This window comes from Electrona antarctica (genome assembly GCF_951216825.1).
Source record: "Electrona antarctica genome assembly, chromosome: 8".
NCBI lineage: Eukaryota > Metazoa > Chordata > Actinopteri > Myctophiformes > Myctophidae > Electrona > Electrona antarctica.
The window spans coordinates 20,291,891-20,310,699 of NC_136789.1; the positions used below are offsets into that span (position 1 = coordinate 20,291,891).

The 18,809-nt window shown below is 43.7% G+C and overlaps 3 protein-coding genes across 4 annotated transcripts in view; 2 read left to right on the forward strand and 1 right to left on the reverse strand.

Annotated features, from left to right (window-relative positions):
• Nucleotides 1-4,096, forward strand: part of LOC306928655 (neurobeachin-like) — a gene marked incomplete at its 5' end in the record, with an annotated part of 211,871 nt that extends 207,775 nt beyond the window's left edge. Inside the window, 3 exons of the mRNA XM_079508925.1 lie at nucleotides 437-633; nucleotides 1,193-1,344; nucleotides 1,964-4,096. Of these exons, the coding sequence (XP_079365051.1) occupies nucleotides 437-633; nucleotides 1,193-1,344; nucleotides 1,964-2,054 (440 nt within the window). The 3' untranslated portion in view covers nucleotides 2,055-4,096. The remainder of the gene's footprint in view (nucleotides 1-436; nucleotides 634-1,192; nucleotides 1,345-1,963) is intronic.
• Nucleotides 4,097-6,020: 1,924 nt separating this feature from the next.
• Nucleotides 6,021-11,325, forward strand: LOC306927720 (TLC domain-containing protein 2-like; the record flags this gene model as incomplete). 2 transcript variants are annotated; one of them, XM_079507552.1, is made up of 6 exons in its annotated part: nucleotides 6,021-6,107; nucleotides 8,609-8,734; nucleotides 8,818-8,900; nucleotides 9,462-9,544; nucleotides 10,502-10,713; nucleotides 11,030-11,325. In XM_079507552.1, 6 exons carry the CDS (start codon nucleotides 6,079-6,081, stop codon nucleotides 11,196-11,198), a joined length of 702 nt encoding a protein of 233 aa, XP_079363678.1. In that variant the 3' UTR covers nucleotides 11,199-11,325. The 2 variants fall into 2 exon arrangements, with proteins under 2 accessions (XP_079363678.1, XP_079363677.1); XM_079507551.1 differs by lacking the exon at nucleotides 6,021-6,107 and having other exon boundaries at nucleotides 8,556-8,734.
• Nucleotides 11,326-11,984: 659 nt separating this feature from the next.
• LOC306927719 (F-box only protein 40-like) lies at nucleotides 11,985-18,620 on the reverse strand. Its single transcript, XM_079507550.1, has 7 exons — nucleotides 18,589-18,620; nucleotides 18,420-18,484; nucleotides 16,003-17,160; nucleotides 14,957-15,240; nucleotides 14,146-14,277; nucleotides 13,689-14,028; nucleotides 11,985-13,127 (listed from the first exon to the last, which is right to left on the reverse strand). Exons 2-7 carry the CDS (start codon nucleotides 18,420-18,422, stop codon nucleotides 12,909-12,911), a joined length of 2,136 nt encoding a protein of 711 aa, XP_079363676.1. The 5' UTR covers nucleotides 18,423-18,484; nucleotides 18,589-18,620; the 3' UTR covers nucleotides 11,985-12,908.
• Nucleotides 18,621-18,809: the final 189 nt, after the last annotated feature.

The following is an 18,809-nucleotide window of genomic DNA, read 5'->3' on the forward strand; positions in this document are numbered from 1 at the left end:
AGAAAATATACAAATTGTTTCACCTTTTCGAAATATACACAAAGAAATCACAAACTACAATTATTTGGATGTGGGAAGAATATATAGTATATTTCTAAAATGCAGTGGTCCCAAAATTATATCTAATAATATTAGGCCTGTAGTATCAAAAACTAGATTCTAGTCTTTCTAATGAAAAAGAGATCTAACTAACAGTAAGGGTATTGTGTGTCCTTAAACGAATACTATAATGTTTTGTAGTTTTTATTAGACTGTATTTTTTCTGACCTTCAAATACCCTATATTACAATAAAAACAAACTCAAAAAGTAATTAGAACTAAATTAAGATTAAGCAAATGTTCAAGCTGTGTGTGTGTGTGTGTGTGTGTGTGTGTGTGTGTGTGTGTGTGTGTGTGTGTGTGTGTGTGTGTGTGTGTGTGTGTGTGTGTGTCACAGAGGGCCCATGTCTGGTCCACACCATCACAGGGGACCTGCTGCGGGCCCTGGAGGGCCCAGAGCTGTGCCAGCAGCCGCGCCTCATCTCCGTGTCCAGCGAGGGTCACTGCATCATCTGCTACGAGCGCGGGCGCTTCTGCAACTTCAGCATCAACGGCAAGCTGCTGGCGCAGATGGAAGTCAACGACTCCACCAGGGTACGTCACTGGGTTGGGTATTTATGCTTTCACTGGTTCTCAGGGGTCCGGGGACTCCCAGGGGGCCTTGAGGGGTACCAGGAGGATCTACAAGATCACAATGCATCACGATGCAACAAGCTGTGATATTGTAGATCAGCTTTTAATTATCTTTCCCTAATAACATAGGGACATAATTCTCCCTATGAATTATGTACATAATTCTCTTTCCCTGCCACAAAATATGATCAAATTACAGTTTCAGTTCTTGAAACTGCAATGGTTGAGCTGTAAACCTGTAATGTGACAATACGTTGGCTTGACTGCATGTGTGTACTGTATGTATCGCAGAATATTCTGCATTTCTCCTTTCTCTTTCACTTGTGTTCACATTGTCTTATTGGTATGGTGTTTGTCTACAAAGCAATTTTATTATTATTAACTCACATAAACTCAACACATAATATCCCTTTCTCTCTCTCTCTCTCTCTCTCTCTCTGTTGCTCCCTTTTCTCTTTGTCTCTGTCATTCTATCTATCTCACTCTCTCTCTCTATGTCTCTGTCTCTCTCTCTCTGCAGGCCATCTTGTTGAGTAGCGACGGTCAGAACCTGGTGACAGGAGGTGACAACGGTGTGGTGGAGGTGTGGCAGGCGTGTGACTTCAAACAGCTCTACATATACCCAGGCTGTGATGCTGGCATCCGCGCCATGGACCTGTCACATGACCAGAGGTAAGACATACACCACTACTGGACTAGGCCAGGGGTTCTCAACCCATGGGTCGCGACCACTTGGGGGGGTCGCCAAATTATTTTGGGGGGTCCCCAAATTATAAAAAATAAATAAAAATAAATTTAAACTGAATGGCTGGGAAATGGAAATTAAGAGTTTACATAGTACACATAGTACATGCATAAACTTTCCTTAATGATTAGATGTGGTTTCAGTATTCATTTATGATATCTTATCATAAATGGTTATTTTTGCAGTCAGTTTGTATTGGAGGTGGGGAGGGGAGGCAGGGCGGGGGTCATAAACGCCAAAAACGTTGAGAACCCCTGGACCAAGCAACATTCAGCCACTAGGTGTTGCACTTTTTTTTTTACTCAATTCCACGATTTTAAAACCTGTATTTTATTTATTTTGTTTTCATATGTAGCCTTGTTTAGATCAATCACTGAGGATTTTACTTTGTGTGGGTGACCGCTACAATGTGATGCCACTGTTACCGCACATTTTATAATAATAATACTAAATAAAAAAACAATAAATAATAATCATAATAATAATAACAATGATGATGATGATGATGATGATGATGATGATAATAATAATAATGTGTCCTTGCAGGACTCTGATCACTGGCATGGCGTCGGGCAGCATCGTGGCGTTCAACATCGACTTCAACCGCTGGCACTACGAGCATCAGAACAGATACTGAGAGGTGTGGACAGAGTGAGAGAGAGAGAGAGAGAGAGAGAAAGGAGAATGCACAGAAAGAAAGAGAGGAGGAGAAGAAGAGAAAGGATGCAATCCTACTGCTGCATATCTGGAAGGAGGGGGAGGACGAGGAGGAGGGGCTACAGTGTCAACCAGGAAGTACCTACCACCAGTGAGGAAGAAGAAAGAAGACTCTTCGGCTTGGGTTCGGGGAACCTGCAGCCGTTGATGAGGCCGAACCGGGAGGAGAGCGGATTGCAAGCCAGCATCAGCAGAGAGACGTACTTCCTCCTCCACACACACACACACACATAAACACACACACATGCACACGCCACACACAAGTGTGTAGACCACAGGCACGCCAGTAAAATAACCCAAAGGGTTACACTCCTGCTACTGAAACCTGCTAATCAACTAACACCGTAAAAAAAAACATAATAATAATTTAAAGGAAATCCAAGCGTGGTGGTGGTGTTGAGGCTTGGAACCCATCAGCACCCATGTGACACAGGACTGGTACATCTGTTTAGCTGGTTCCGCGTTCTGCTTCTCACAGACATAAAGAACTGGAGTTTTTTTTTTGTTGGGGGGGGGGGTGATTTGTCTTTAATTATTTTTTTATTTTTTAGTTTGCTCTGATATCACCCTGTTGTGTTTTGTTTTGTTTTATTTTAATTAACCGCGGTGGAGAGCAAATACAAATGTTGACCGTTCACACTGGGGGTCTGTGAGGCTCTAGAAATGGACCAGCCGCTCCGTTCCCTTAAATCCTAAATCCATACAGGTGCTATTTGGCTTTATTTAAAAAAGAATCCCCCCCCTGAGGGTTATTATTCCTCCATTTTTAGTTTGAGCTTTAATTGTTTTTAATGTTTTATTTATTTCCGTCGGTTTTGGTTTTGCACACTCAGCGAGGGTGATATATGATTTTTTATTGTAAATAAGACTCTTGTTTCCTTTTGGAGTACACACACACTGGTCCTCTCACTACGCAGACCGCATCACCTTTTAAGTTATTAATGACTTGCCGTATGTAAAATATTGTGTAATAATTATAATAATGTTGACAAAGACTGATGGTTATGACTGCGGGTGGCAAGGGATGATGATGATAATGGTGATTATGATGATGATGATGATGATGATGATTGTCCTGGCGAGAAAATGTTGGTGAGGAGGATGTTGCCGCGCCAACTAGGATGAAAAAACCCACGAGGCGAACATGATTTTCCTTTGTAGATTTTGGTGATTGTATTGTCAAATATGTACATAACAAGTCTTTGTTCAGACTCGGGAGAGAGAGACTCACATCGTACTGAACGCAAAACTGAAATAAACTCTTCACCTAATCCACATTTGTTGATTACTATAAAAAAACAAAGAAACAAAAAAAAACTGAAAATAGAGAAAATCAATTCAATGTCCAAGGTTTGTTTTATTCGTTTCATTGTCATTATTATTCTATTTTTTATTTTATTATTTTTTTGTATTTGCACTTTGCACCAATCACATATCATTATTTATTAGGCTTGGGTTATTTCTAGTCGGCTGCCATTTTTTGTTTTTATTAGGGGACCATTTCTTCCCGTCGGGATTATTTGTGCATTGAATATTTGTATTTAAAAAGCGTTGAGCCTCATGTGTGATTATTATAATTATTGTTATGATTATTATTATTAAGTTGTACAACCTCACCGTTGTAAGCAATATCATAATTCTGTAGCTGATAGAGCCTGGGGAGAGGAGAGGAGAGGAGGAGACAAGGAGAGGAGACGAGGAGGAGACTAGGGGCTGAAATGTGAAACATAACTGTATGTGTGAAAAGCCATCTTTGATCAAACATGCACATACTCTTATCGACAGGTTCAACTTACGTATCCAAAAAAAAAAAAAAAAGTTACATATTTTTGGATCTATGAAACCCTAAAAAAAACGTACAAAAAATACTATTGTATTCCTGTTTTATTGCAAAGATGTAAAATATGACATGTGTGCGTTGGGAAAAAAAATCATGATAAGAAAAATAAAATATGCAAAGAATTTGATGACTTGGCTTTTCATTTCTGCGCATAGGTTTCATTTGCATTTATTCTTATGTGTATCGAAAGTTTTAAAATATCGTCTCTGTTGGGTGGGAAAAAATCAGACCTGTGTGTGTGTGTGTGTGTGTGTGTGTGTGTGTGTGTGTGTGTGTGTGTGTGTGTGTGTGTGTGTGTGTGTGTGTGTGTGTGTGTGTGTGTGTGTGTGTGTGTGTGTGTGTGTGTGTGTGTGCCAACCATTACTTGGAAGTATAACAAACCTGGGGTATCTGTAGATTTTCCATACTGATATTCGGAATCCTGGGCCATGTGCATAAAGTGGCCTAAGAATAGCAGGCATTGATTGATTGATTGATTGATTGAAATATTTATTAACAGTTTGCAGAATTACAGTACATTTCAAGCACAACTCAATACAAAGACTGTTAACTGTGAGTGGACGACCCAATAAAGCATTACACTTGTTTACAAGTGTAATCCACCTTGTTCAAATCATCAAAACATTTAGAGACGTACAAATAGACACTTCTATATAGCCAAAAAAAAGAACAGGAATTCATCATAAAGGAGGTAAAAGGGGAAAAGAAACATATACAGTGAGGGGAAAAGGGGTGGGTGGTGGGGGGGGATTCAGATTTTACTGGGGCCAGTTTCGAATTGCAGTCGTCCGTAGGTGCCCTTTGAGAGCGGTTTTGAAGGAGTCAAGGGATTCGCATGTCTTAATGACTGTTGGTAGGGCGTTCCACATTTTGGTGGCATAGAAGCGAAAAGAATGTAGTCCCTTGTTTGTGCCGAATCTGGGTTGCACATGGTTTGTTGCACTCCCTCTGGTGTTGTGGGTGTGGACTTTGTTGACATTAAAGAAGTATTTAGACAGGTACATGGGTATCTTGGTGGTGTATCGAATCTTGTGGACCAGACCCATTGCAAGATACTGTACTCTGTCCTCAACCCTATCCCATTCCAGCCTGTCAAAGTGGGCAGGGGTGAGGCCTGACCAGTTTGTTTTGGGAAGTCTGGAGACTTGTTTTAAGGGCCTTTGTGGTGCTGTGGTACCAAGAGGTGCATGCATAGTCAAAGAAACCTTGTACGAGGGCTCCTGTTAGTGTCTTCAAGGTGTTTTTGTTGACCAGTGAGGAGATCCTGTAAAGGACCTTTTTGATTACGTTGGTGGCCATTTTATCACCGGAAAGATTAGCCTCCAGGATGGAACCTAGGTAGGTAATTTCAGCTTTTCGTGTGATAATATTGTCACCCACTCTAACCAAGAAGCCATCTGCCTTGCTGAGATTACTATTGGATCCAAACAGAATGGATTCAGTTTTTCCCAGGTGTAAAGATAGTTTGTTATCAGCGAGCCAGGTGCAGATTCTGACGATTTCAGAGCTGAGGGCCTTTTCAACCTGCAGTTTGTTCCTGGCATGACAAAAAGCAAAGCCAAACAACTTGCCAAATACTGTTCTGTTTCGGCTGTTATAGGCAGTTTGTCTGTGTGGAGGAGGTGCCATGTGTATCCTTAAGTGAACAAACATGTTCTGTCAACCCTGTTATATTTGTTTCCTTGTAAAATTCATTGTAATTTGTGGATACAAAAAAGAACTAAAATGTGTGTGCGCGCGTGCGTGTGCGCTGCTGTGGTACGTGTGTGTGTGTGTGTGTGTGTGTCACTGTGTGGTATGTCCGTACTCAAGCGGACCTGGAGACATAGGCCTACAGGGATCGACCCACATTGCTGTTCCTTGGAGTGGCTCGTAAAGTCCAACCACACTTTAGAGGATTTTTGTCTGTTCGATGCATAGAGTATATAAGGTTCGATGCTGCTGTGTTTAGTTTACGCTACACACTCTGATCTGATCCTAGATCTGTGGGCGTATCCACCTCACTCACACGTGTAGGTGGTGTGACGTCACCACAATCGCTTGCAATGCATACAGCTGAGCCAACACAGATGAGAAAATCCAGGAATCGTTTGAGGAAACGTTAATGCTAATACGATGCAACCGACCTAAAAAGTAACGAGTACTCTTAACAGCCTTCCTAGAAATTTACCGGAGTAAAAGTACAAACACTTGTTTTGATGTGACGCTGTAGTAATCAAAACAATGTTAGAATATGGAGATACGATGTTTCTGCCCGACAGTGATGATTTATTCTATTCTTACTGTATGTACAGTGTTTGAGCATTTTAAAATAGGGATATAGATGCGCCGTTGCAGAGAATTTCCATCACATCTTACCCCGGTGGTTTTTAGATTTCCCTGATGAGTCGAGACGAGCCAAACTTAAAACTTAAAACCAAATCTTCTACATGGATTGAATCCCTGGACCGTCTGTCTGGTAGGAAAATAAATTAGTAGCACTGCAGCATTTATTCCAACACTTACTGCCGTCACGCAACACTCACACCACTTCCATTTCTGCAAGTGACATCGACAAAGTATAAATTCGGGCTATTAACTTAACTGCCAGCGTCTGATATCCTGCTGTATGAATGAACTTTCTGAACATGCAGTACGCAACATGACCACCTTTGGTCTGGCTCCTTTGATACTATCAAAGGAGATTCGGATGAGCCGGAATAAATTAAAATGTTATGTTGTGTTTTTTGTTTTTGTTTTTAACGTCAAATGTACTTTACTTCTACTCCACTACATCTCAGAGGCAAATATAACTTCACTCCAGTCCACTACATTTAAAGTTAATGCAGGTCTGCTGCAGGGAGACTCTTGCAGGATCCAGGAGTGTTGGCAGCCCTCACCCTGACACACACACACACACACAAACGATAAATAACTTTCCTTTTTGACCTTTAGTTTAAAATGGCTGCGGAATTCCACTGTTGAAATAAAGAAAGCCTACGACGAGGATGGGATTCGAACCCACGCGTGCAGAGCACAATGGATTAGCAGTCCATCGCCTTAACCACTCGGCCACCTCGTCTGAGTGTGCACCCCTGGCGCCATCAGATGGTGTTACTGCGGTACTACAGTGAAGTGATTCTGGACCGGGAATACAAACGTACTGTTAGAATTGGCCGTTAGGATATGTTAGGAATCGTTAGGACTCTGTTTGCACTATGTTCGCTGTAAGGCCACCATCACAGCATGTCTTACTGTACATACTGTATTCTGCCCCCCCCCCCCCCTTTTTCCCTCACTGTACATGTTTATTTTCCCTTTTTACCTCCATTATGATGAATTCCTGTTCTGTTCTTTGTCTATATAGAAGTGTCTATTTGTACGTCTCTAAATGTTTTGATGAATTGAACATGGTGGACCCTGTTGGAAACAAGTGTAATGCTTAATTGGGTCGTCCACTCACTGTTAATAAATATTTCAATCAATCAATGTAACTCACGTGTAGGTTGTGGCACCGGAGAAGTGTGAGGTCCTCAGTAATTCAGTAACAGATGGAATATTCCTCATTCAAGGACATATTATGGCTGTGACAGAACACATTTCTTGATCCAACACTGATAACACAAAATACAACAACTATAACATAGTCATACATAGTTTATAGCCTATGTGTATAAGGTGTGTATGTGTACCATGAATGTGATAATTTGATTGGCTGAGCACGGAACGTGATCATGTATAATGATGATAAGAGCGCCCCTGATTATTTTTTTTATTTTTTTTACAAAAGGACCAAATACACAAAATTAAACTCAGTTTAATACTTTATTATCAATCATAAGCTATCCCTGTCCCTGAGCATGTATACTGGCTAGTCTACAGTGTAGACTCTGGGGTATTGTAGGCTCAACGCCCAGCTGATATAATTCTACACACAGTCTTAATCTTGTTCTATGAAAAACAGTGCAACAATAAATAAAAAAATATATAGGCCTATCTGTTTTGAAGGAGTACCATTTGATTATTCTGTGATTGGGTTTGCTTCAAAGAGAGGAGTACCTGTGATGTGCAAATCTACTCATATATTACACTACAGGAGTTGCAACCTGACCCTATATAACTCTAACCTTAACCCTCACTAAGCACATAAGTATAACCCTTAACCTACACAGTATCCTTATCTAGCATGATTATAACCCTAACTTCAAACATGAGCCTTAATTGCTCTACTGAAAATATGAAAACATTGAGCAGCAGTAAATTATCCCCCAGCCCCCCCCCCCCCCCCCCCCCCCCCCCTACTTGTGCTCGTAATGTCAAAAGATAGGCTAGGTTATGGAATTTGTGTAAATATAACCTATACATGTTATGATGTAGCTGCACAGCCCCCTTTCCTCCTTATCAGCATGTCAGTTATCACTTCAGGTGAGCATGAAGAACCTGAGTACAGCTAATGGGCACTTCAGACATTGTTGACACACACTGAGTCCACCGCTTGCAATTTATGTTGAACCTTTTTTCATTTGGGATGTGCCTTAAATATGCATTTGAATTTTAATTGAACTCTTCAGTTGTGCTCAACAGACTGCTTAGATTAGAACAATGGATTTGTGGTCATCTCTCCTGGTCACTGGTGGATCTACATGCTCTTTCAGGCTGGTGAACAGACTCGTCGGGTGCCTGCCCACACCAGAGCCGGCCCGCAACAAAAGATGGAGGTGGCGTAACATCAGCACCTCTCTGGTTCACAGTGCCCTGACTGGAGCGTGGGCCGGTTCATGGTGCGTATACAATTCACAGTGAATTTGTTTTAGTCCAGATTTCCCCTCTGTGATGAACGCTTTCATTTCTCACTCACATGCAGTTTCTACCTCCACCCTGAGATGGCCAAGGACCTGATCTCCACTCATTCACTGTTTTCTCACAGTCTGGTAGCGGTGTCTACAGGTGAGACTGAGAGCCATGCTGGTTACATCATGATCATGAAGATGCTTAAACATGTAATTCATTCCACGCTAGGCTAAAAACTCACTATGAAACAGTAACTTAAGAATTCCAGGTTTGAATAAAATCCACCAGTGGAACAGAACAGATTATTTTGAGGTGAAAAACATAATGTGGAAATTTCACAAGTCACATGCTGTGTAACCGCCGTAACGGTATTAGTGTCTGTGTCATTTGCAGAAGGCGTAATCATCCAAACTGTCAATTACATTGTCAACCACTGAATGTTTGAGTTATACACTGCCACATAACTCTGTGAGTACTAGAGCAGGTCACTGGAGGAAAGTTCACAAATGAAGTGTGTGTGTGTGTGTGTGTGTGTGTGTGTGTGTGTGTGTGTGTGTGTGTGTGTGTGTGTGTGTGTGTGCGTGTGCGTGTGCGTGTGTGTGTGTGCGTGCGCGCGCGAGAGACAGAGAGAGTGAGACTATACCATCCAATAGTATGTCGGAACTAAAGCCTGTAACTTCCAATACATGTATATGCGATATGTGATTTCTCCTTCAGGTTATTTCATCCATGATTTCTTAGACCTGGCTTTCAACCAGTCTCTTAAAAAGTCTTGGGAGGTGATGCTTCATCACTCTATGGTAATTCTCTCTCTGGTTTTGTGTGTATGTGTGTGTGTGTGTGTGTGTGTGTGTGTGGGGGGGGGGGGGGTTGTTGGGTACTGTAACATATCCTATTGATTTTGAACTAATTCAACCGAGTGACCCATGGGTAAATTCGTCCTCTGCATTTGACCCCTTCTAAGTATTAGGAGAAGTTGGCAGCCACTGAGCTGTGCAGGGACCAACTCCAGTTCTAAGGCTATAGTGCTTCAAGGTCAGTGGCACAGTGGCAGGTCTATGTTCCTAGCATCATGCCAGGTCTTTTGGTGTGGAAGCAAACCCATATGAACCGATATGAACTCATGGAGAACATACTAACTTCACACTAAAATATTGGGTTCAAAGTCAAACCCAAGACCTTCTTGCTATGAAGCTGCAGTGCTGCTAACACACCCAAACTGTGTTTTTCTGATATGGAATATCCATGATGTTTTGTGTATTTTTATGTACTGATGTGGGTCCCTTTGTCCCTCTCCCCATAATTGCTGATTTAACATGAGAGTCAGTAAAATACTATCTTTTCCACCATAAAAAAACATTTAATCTCTAAGCATATCTCTTCACAGTTCAAGGTGAGCTCGGTAGTCAAATAAACTTTACAAAAATGCTTTTAATCAGAAGCAACGTGCTGTAGTTCAAGTCTATATGAATAATGAAAACACATCTCTTTCAATGTGTTACATACTCTTTTTTTCAGGCCATCACCACTATAGGGCAGGCTACAAACTGGATTTTGGGACAAACAATAGTAACTTTAAAACACCCAGTTTCTGGGATTTAACATCTACTCATATTAAATGCAAACAGTTCTATCTGAGATTCTGCATACATCTTTCTAAGCAAATCCACAAGTGCTTGTGTGTGGCTGCGTGTGTGTATGTTTGCCTCCCTTGGTGTGAATTGATCCTGTTTTTCCTATTGTACCACATACTGTAGGTAATCTCCTGTTTCGGCCTGGCATTGACCTCTCGTCTCTATGTGGGATTTGCTGCGGTGTCTCTGCTGGTGGAGATCAACTCAATCTTCCTCCATGTTCGCCAGCTCCTGCTCCTAGCCGGACAGAGAAACCGGCCACTGACCTGCGACACCGCAACAACCTCACGCCCCTCCACGGCCTACCGACTCATCAGCCTGCTCAACCTGGCAACGTAGGTCACTGTAGGTCGCCTTTATCAGTGCATGTATTAACTTGAAGTCAACTGAATTGAACACTAAACTTGAGATAAGGTGAGGTGAAATAAGATGTTTTGGGTCGACTTCAGCTGGTCCTCGCAGCTGGCATAGGGAAACCTAAGGGTTAGGAGTGGCTGTCTAGCAAAATCCATGTGTCCTGCTAAACTGCTAGTGTCATTGAGCAAGGCATCGGATTGGATCGCTGCTTGCTCACTAGTTGAAAGTCACTACACAGCTGATGATCACATCAGCTAAATGCCAATAATGTAACTGTCTCCATCTCAACCTCAGGTTCTTGATGTTTCGTGTGTGCACGTTGGGTTGGATGACCCGCTGGCTGGCCGCCCACGGCGAACATGTGCCACGCGTTGTCCTGACACTGGGGACTGTAGGTCTGAGCCTCATCACCACCATGAGCACGGTGCTGTTCTACAGGCTGCTCCGGGCTGATGTGTTCTGACACAAACAATGCTGGCATGGACCAGTAGAGGGAGCCAACAGTAGGCGTTTGTCACTGTGTACAAGGACCTTGTTCATTTAGCATTCACATTGATAGGTTTAAAACAGTGGTTCTCGACCAGTCCAGTGGTTTACATATTGTGACCTGAATGATGTAATACTTACTATGAAGTCAAGAAACTAAACATGAAATAAAAAATATTCCTTTGTTAAGGAAAATTAGTGGCGTATAGTGGCCTAAAGGTTTGGGGTAGCAATTGTGTAACTGGAAGGACACAGATTTGCTTATGCATCCTGTTGGAAGTGTTGTTAAATATTTCCATCAGTGGTGAGTGACATCTTTTCTTTCAGACTTTCTCTCAACACTGGGAGCCGTGAAACCAAATGAGAATTTTCCTGTTTTCAGTATTTTTATTTAAAAAAAACTCAGTATACTCTCAGACATTTAGACTATTCTTCAGTTATGTGGAACAAAACAATGTAGTTATGTCTTCCAGGACGATAGGCTGGGAGGCAGATTTTATGTAGACCAAGGAAGAACCCAACTTTTCAAATCAGCCTCATGGTGGTGCTATATTAGGCCACTTTATATCTTCACCTATAACTCTTGAACCATAGCTTGAACCATAGGTCATAAAATCAAACAAGGTCCCAAACCAAACTGTGAAACCACATTGTTTGTAATTACTTTCGATAATTGTGAGCAACGCCTCTATCATTCATGAACAGTGTTCTGATGTTCTTCAGTGTAATTATGAATTGGACAGTGATTGACTGAATACTTTATTAGGCAGAAATGTAAACAGCACAGTGGTACAGTAAGACATTTAAGCTAAAGGATAACACAAACAAATCATGGGGACGTGTTTCCATTGTGGTCCTATATATATTCAATTAATCAACAGAGCGTCAAATATTAATTATACATTAATTCATGTAATCAACAAATATAAACAGCTACAGTGTATATATATATATAAAAAAGATAAAAAAGGAAAAACGGCGGTAGTCTAAGTCACCTCCTTTCAAAGGGAAATAAAACTAGCTCCCCTTGTGACCTTCTGAGATGTTATTATTTTGAAGTAGTTAGACAGATATGAGGGCACTGTCTCTTTTGAGTATCTTAAATACCAGTCCCATTGTTACCCGTCCCTGAGCCATCCCAAACTAGCAACGTGTGAGGTTTAGGCCGAGTAGTAGATGAATTGGGGAGGTCTGAAGCTTTGTTTTTGGTGCCATTGAGTTGTTGAAGAACCAAGAGGTGCAAGCATAATCAAAATCACATTGCTCACAGAGTGCTCCAGCTAGAGTCTTTAGTGCAATTTTGTTGACAAAATAGGAGATCCTGCCCAAAAATCTTTGGTTTAGTTTCTTGACCACTTGTGATGCAAAAGCTATGAGGTACAGTACAACCGCGTAGCATCAGATTCAGATTCAATGCAGTAACAGACAGTCATAATGAAGAATATCTCCTGGTGTTCCGTTACATTTATAGAAAGGTTGAAAATATGTGTACACGGTATGTGAGTTTTCATCATATACAGGTGTATGCATACAGCACACATGAATATTAGAAGAAAAAACACACCAGCTAACTCCTTAGTTACCAGAATGGTTGATACAGTAGCAATGAAAGCACAAGTATGTATGTAAGTTATGTAACATGTCATTGATGAATCAATAGCTTACATATTAACGTCATACCGGTATGCTACATAATTAATGTATCTTTCTGGAATAGACCAATCAGAGAGGGGCCTTTGCATTGTGTGTTGATGAGTTTGTCTTGTTTGATGCGTGGCAGGAGAACACGATCTGTCCTGTGCTCTCTCTCATAGTACGGACACACCTTCAGGTGTTCAGACATGGATGGCACATCCTGGAAACCCCACCTGTCCACTGGGGAGAAGAGGGTGCTGAACTGCCATACCTGAGAAGATGCAGGTTTGAGTTAAAGCACATCAACAACAACATTAGAGCAGAAGAGTTGCATATAGGTGTTTGCAGAGTTTGTCCCTTACTCGGGGACCATGCAAGTCAAGTCAGGAACCACGCAAGGTGATAATGACCCACACCCGGTTATGTAATACACATTGTATCCTAGGATCCAGGAGGTGGAAATATTTCAGAAACCCTACATTAGGGTTTGTGCTGTTAGTGGCAGGGTGAACTTAACCTGACTCCGCCAGATGGGGCAGCAGAGAGTACACTGGGTTCCCCCCTCCTGCTCCCATCTGGGAACTCTCAGGCAGACTTGATGCCCGGCCACAAAACGGCCTGGCCAATCAGCAGCAGCTTCTAGCAGCTTCTAGCAGCAGCTTCTAGCTTCTAGCTGCTGCTGATTGGCCAGGCCGTTTTGTGGCCGGGCATCAAGTCTGCCTGAGAGTTCCCAGATGGGAGCAGGAGGAGTGTACTCTCTGCTGCCCCATCTGGCGGAGTCAGGTTAGGGTGAACTGCCACAGTTGCATAAAGTACTGACAGTTTGACTTACCTTATGCTTCACCCTCCACTTGGCTCCACCGTGGGAGTAGGTCTTCCTCTCCCAATGCAGTGTGACCATCCCTCTGTCCTGGAGCAGAGAGGAGCACACGTCCCTCATAAGGTGGGACACCAGAGCCAGCTGGGACAGGGACAGGCTGTCCAAGAAACTGGCCATGTGGCACAGCACCTCATAGGGCAGGGAGCTCAGAGAGTCCTGCCCTCCTCCTCCTGCCCTCCCAGCTCTCTTCCTCTGGGTGCTGGGGGGCTCTGTTGAGCTGCTGGGGTTCGCGGACCCCTCCTCTAGCAAGGCAGGGAGGACGGGACACAAGCTGTAACAGCTCAGCTCCTGGCTAAAAGCAGAAGCAGTGATAATTCAAACAAACAAACAAATTTGAATCTAAATAAATCATGTTGTGAATATAACACATTCAGATGATAACAAAAGGCAATCATGAGTTAATACTTACATGTAATTAATGGTGGCCTTCTGTGTCAATGGCTGGAAGCGCCTCTGAGTGTAGGTGCATCCCAGGTAAGATAGGGGACATCTCTGCTCAAACCAGCCGTTCGCGCTCATCTGTATATCACTGTGCACATTTCTTGTTTTGATTGGTTGGGGGGGGGGGGGGGGGGGGGGGGGGTTTAAAAGACCTGTTCAGAGCTTTTCTCCACTAACAGGCATTCGATTGTATGTTTTAACCAGTGTGGGACATTAGATGCATAGATGTGTCTATACATCAAGATGATTCAGAGCAGCTAATAATAAGGTCGATGTTGTACTATATATCTACGGTTGACAAGAATACAATTCTGCACTCCAGTTACTGCTCCCATAAGCAATGTATTTGGCAACATTTCTCCCTCAGACATTAGGGCAGATCTCCATTAGGGTCTGAGAAAGAAGGTCTGAGAAAGGCTCGAAACATACCAGTTAAATTGCTTATGGGAGCAGTAACACTGGTGTGCAGATTTTTATGTTATGTTTAACATTTTTGATTCAGCACCCAGCCTAGTAGATCTGAGATGTGCGTGTCGTTTAGCTGTTTAACAGGTTTTGTCTCATCTAGAAGTTGTAGCTACAATGGCCACAAAAACAATATGTTAGAGAACCTGGACTGTTTCTGTTTCCAAATTTCAGACTGACCCCTCCACGAAAAGGCCTCGTTGTCCTGAACCCTTATCTATCATTTATATATTATGGATCAATAGTGTGGACTTAGACTGTTATTCGTCTGTGGTACTCAATAATGTTTTTGAATAAGTGACAAGGACATCCACCTGTAGTGCTGGCCGTACTCTCGCCGCTGGAAGGCGTGTCCACAGAGGAAGGTGAAGGCGGAGGTGCCCTTGTTGTGTATGCTGGTGACGCTCTCCACCTGCAGCTGGAGGTGCAGCTCCAGAGGCTTGCCCTCCGTCAGGTCGGCCAGAACCATGTTGTGTCGGAATGGGGCCGACAGAAAGCTGTATGTCTGCGAGCCTTGATCAGACATAAAAGTGTCGCCGGAAGCCTCTGCAATAAGGTGTCCACGCTGCTCCTTCTCCAGGCAGCACAGCAGAGATGCCTTGGGGACCAAATCAGACGCATTACAGTACGTTACAGTTAGGAACCACACAAGAGTATGTTTTTGCGGATTCATATTTAAAGAATAGTATTGGTAGGTGGTTTCTATAGGGTGTTGCTCTGGTGTATTAGGCAGTCGTTAGGCTGTGCTAGGGTTGCATGGTATTGATTCAGCTCTACATCTAAGCCAGAACAATTTTCATGGGTCCATTAGGGTCTGTCATTTTGGACCCGTGAAGAGTTCTGAGGGCATTGCTAGGTTGAAACAGGTGGTTGCTAGGGTGTAGTAGGCAATTGCTACTGGCTGTTGCTAGGGGATTTCTATTATTTAGTATAGTGTTGCAAAGGGTCGTTGTTATCACTGCATTAAATACACAAAATCAACCATTATCAGGACGTTGGAATATGGCCAATATGGCCATACGGCATACTAGACGTTGTGGTGTTTGGCTGTGTTCACCCGGACTGCACGCATGCCGGGTGGTCCTGACATAGCCTGGTAAACGACTCCCCCTGCTGGACTACGTGTCAGGGCCAACTCTATGGTCGGGGCATGGAAACTAGGGGCCGGGGGTACTAATATTTACTATTCGGGATGCAACTCGAACGCCGTTTCTGGTGGGCTTGAGCCAATAGTAAGAGCCACACACGTACTACACACACGTACACACACACACACACACACACACACACACACACACACACACACACACACACACAACTGTCAGCTATTCAAACCTAGACAGTAAATGACAACTTTCACCTGAACTTCCTCCCAAAGAGGTATATTCTCCAAGGGCACCCCTAGGTCGCTGGTGTCCAATCCGACGCTCTCTCTCTTGGCCCAAGGGTTGCGGCCGCGGTTATTTCTGGCTTTGAAGCTGGTGGGAGCCTTGAATCGCGCGGTGATGATCTTCATTGGCTCCATGTGCCCGCACCACACAAAACCCATTCTCTCTTCCTCTGTCGTACTGGAGAAGGAGGTACATGCCTGTTTATCCATGCACGTTGATGTCCCAGCATTTTCGTCCCCTTCGGTGAGCACGCCGAGCCCCTTCCCTTCATCTTTGACCTCACTCTGACCGTTACCCTTAGCAGCAGCCATCTGACCAGCCTCCCTGCAGCCGCCCATCTCCATGTTGAACATTTTCTCCCACCTGCTGTAATTCTGCAGTCCTACAGCGCCCACTCCCTGACCCCTGGCCAGGGCCTCCCGCTCCTCCCGGGTGAGTTCTCCCTCTTGCTCCATCCCGGCGGCTGCCGCCACAGCTGCTCTCGCCTCCGCCGCTCTTGCCTCTGCCGCTGCTCTCTCTACCCCTCTTACCCTCTCCGCCTCCTCCCACCTCGCCCTCCTCGCCTCCCTCTCCACCTGCTCCTTCTCGAAGGCAGCCCTCTTCTGCTCCTCTTTCTTCTTCCTCATCTCCTCTGCCTTCCTCTCGCCCTCCAGGTCCTCTTCCAGTCTCTGGGTCAACTCCGGGAAGAGCTTCTTCATCTTCAGGGAGTGGAAGAGTTGGTCTTGGTCTCTCAGGGACATGGCCAGGTCCAGACACTCTGCTCGGCATCTGTTGTCCTTCAGTAGGTTTTGGCGCAGCTCCGTGTTGGGGTGAGCATTGGCGTCCTCCGCTGGCCAGCGGTTCCACTCCATGGAGCAGCACACCACACTGGCTGGGCAGTCCCGGAGGTGAGCCGCCTGGCCTCGCCGTGGCATGGTGAGTGGGCAGCCCGACTCGGCGTTGAGGCAGGGAACCCTGACGTTGGGGCAGAGCAGCATGTGCTCCTCCTCTTTACACAGGTGGTAGTGAGCCCCGCAGTGCAGGTGACATTGGGTCAGCACACAGGACACCGAGATGTCCACCTTCTTCCTGCAATGCCGACTGTAGCAGCTCTCACAGTGAGAATGGAGCTGTGTCTTGGAGGCCCGCTGGTGACGGTGATGAGAGTAACAGAGAGAAAGACAGAGACAAGAGTCAAGACACTTCATTGCAGAAAAAGAGAGACAAGAGAGAAAAAGGTGTGTGCGTGTGCGTGCGTGCGTGCGACGAGAGAGAGTACATTTCTAGTTGCAAAGTGTTTGTTTCATAGAAATTACCATAGCCATGTTATGAGCTACTTCCTGTTAAGAAATTCCTTGCAGGTGATTATTTTTCTTTAAAAAAAAAACAATAAAAAAAAAACTGTGATCACCTAAACAGCTAAAAGGTTAAAAGAAGCACACAGGGCATCTTAAAAGTCCAACTAGGCAAATGCCTTGCTAAAAGGGAAGGTCTTTAGTCCCTTTTTAAAAGCATCTACGGACTGTGGTGAGGAGCAGCTGAGCAGAAGGCCCGTCCCCCCATGGTGCGGAGATAATATAAGTGTTTGAGTTTGGAAGCGCTCGCCTTCGGTAAAGCAATGTCCTGCTGCCTCCTGCATTATGTGGTAGTTTGGAAGCGCTCGCCTTCGGTAAAGCAATGTCCTGCTGCCTCCTGCATTATGTGCACATTCACAACAGGTGGTATGCAGGTCCATTGAGTGATGCCCAACGAGCACTTCCAAACTACAACACTACAACACAAATTATCACCTGCTGCAATGAATTTCTTGACAGGAAGTAGCTCATAACATCTCTACGGTGGATTTTTATGAAACAAACACTTTGCAGATTGAAAGAGGATCTTTTCGTACAGCTGCAATGTTGGTGAGTTTTACGTAGTTTAATACAATCAGAGCTGACTTTTCTGTTTGGATGTATGGGCTGTCAATGGTAAATTGAGGCTATAGTTGCCACCCTGCCATTAACTAAATGGTAAGATGGCTGCGTTCTGCATAAGGTCAATTGCTATTGTATCCCTGTAACTTATGACAAGTTGAAGACATTGAAGAGAGCGAGAGAGAGAGAGAAACATCTGCTTTCAATGCCATTTCAATGTCATTTCGAATCTGTCATGCAATCAAATATGATAGCTACTACTATATGTAGCCGACTAGCCTACCTTTTTCATTTTTCATTTCAAACTGGCTTTTTTATAATCGAAAGGCACTTGAGGTAACCTTCATTTACATGATGACGAATAAGCACAGCAGCAAACAATACTAGACACCACTATGATGGCTATATACAAAAACGTTTGGGTGTTCATACTGTTCATTCATCATGTGGAAATTGGAATCATTCCGAAATATATATGTTGTTTAACTCACCATATCCACAGGGTAGTGTCAGTATGTCACAGAAGTTAAGGTGTCCTATAGCATTAGAATGTTGACTAACGGGAAGAAAAAAACAGATTTGTTATTGAAATTATAAACTAGCTCACATTAAAGCAATTTTGATTGCAGTAAAGTAAGCACAGCGGGACAAAAGTCTTACCCAGCTGGCAGCTGCCAATGTGGACATGTACCTCCCCTCTAACTGGACAGGCTGGTTAAAATAGATTAGCTGTGTCCCCATGCATGATGGGATAGCACCCCCTTCTCTCATTCTCTTTACTAGAGTAGTCAGGTTACAGACCAAGATGCCACTCAGAATCACGCGGCCACATAAAACTTCAAGGCTGTGTTATTTCTACTATTTCTATTTTTTCAAATCCG

What these genes read in the sequence shown, in the direction of transcription:
- LOC306927719 (XM_079507550.1), bottom strand. An exon ending in GAGTACGGCCAGCACTACAG is followed by an intron (nt 14,278 to 14,956) that starts GTGGATGTCCTT and finishes AATCAAAACAAG; the next exon opens with AAATGTGCACAGTGATATAC. An exon ending in AGTGGAGGGTGAAGCATAAG is followed by an intron (nt 13,128 to 13,688) that starts GTAAGTCAAACT and finishes GCATCTTCTCAG; the next exon opens with GTATGGCAGTTCAGCACCCT.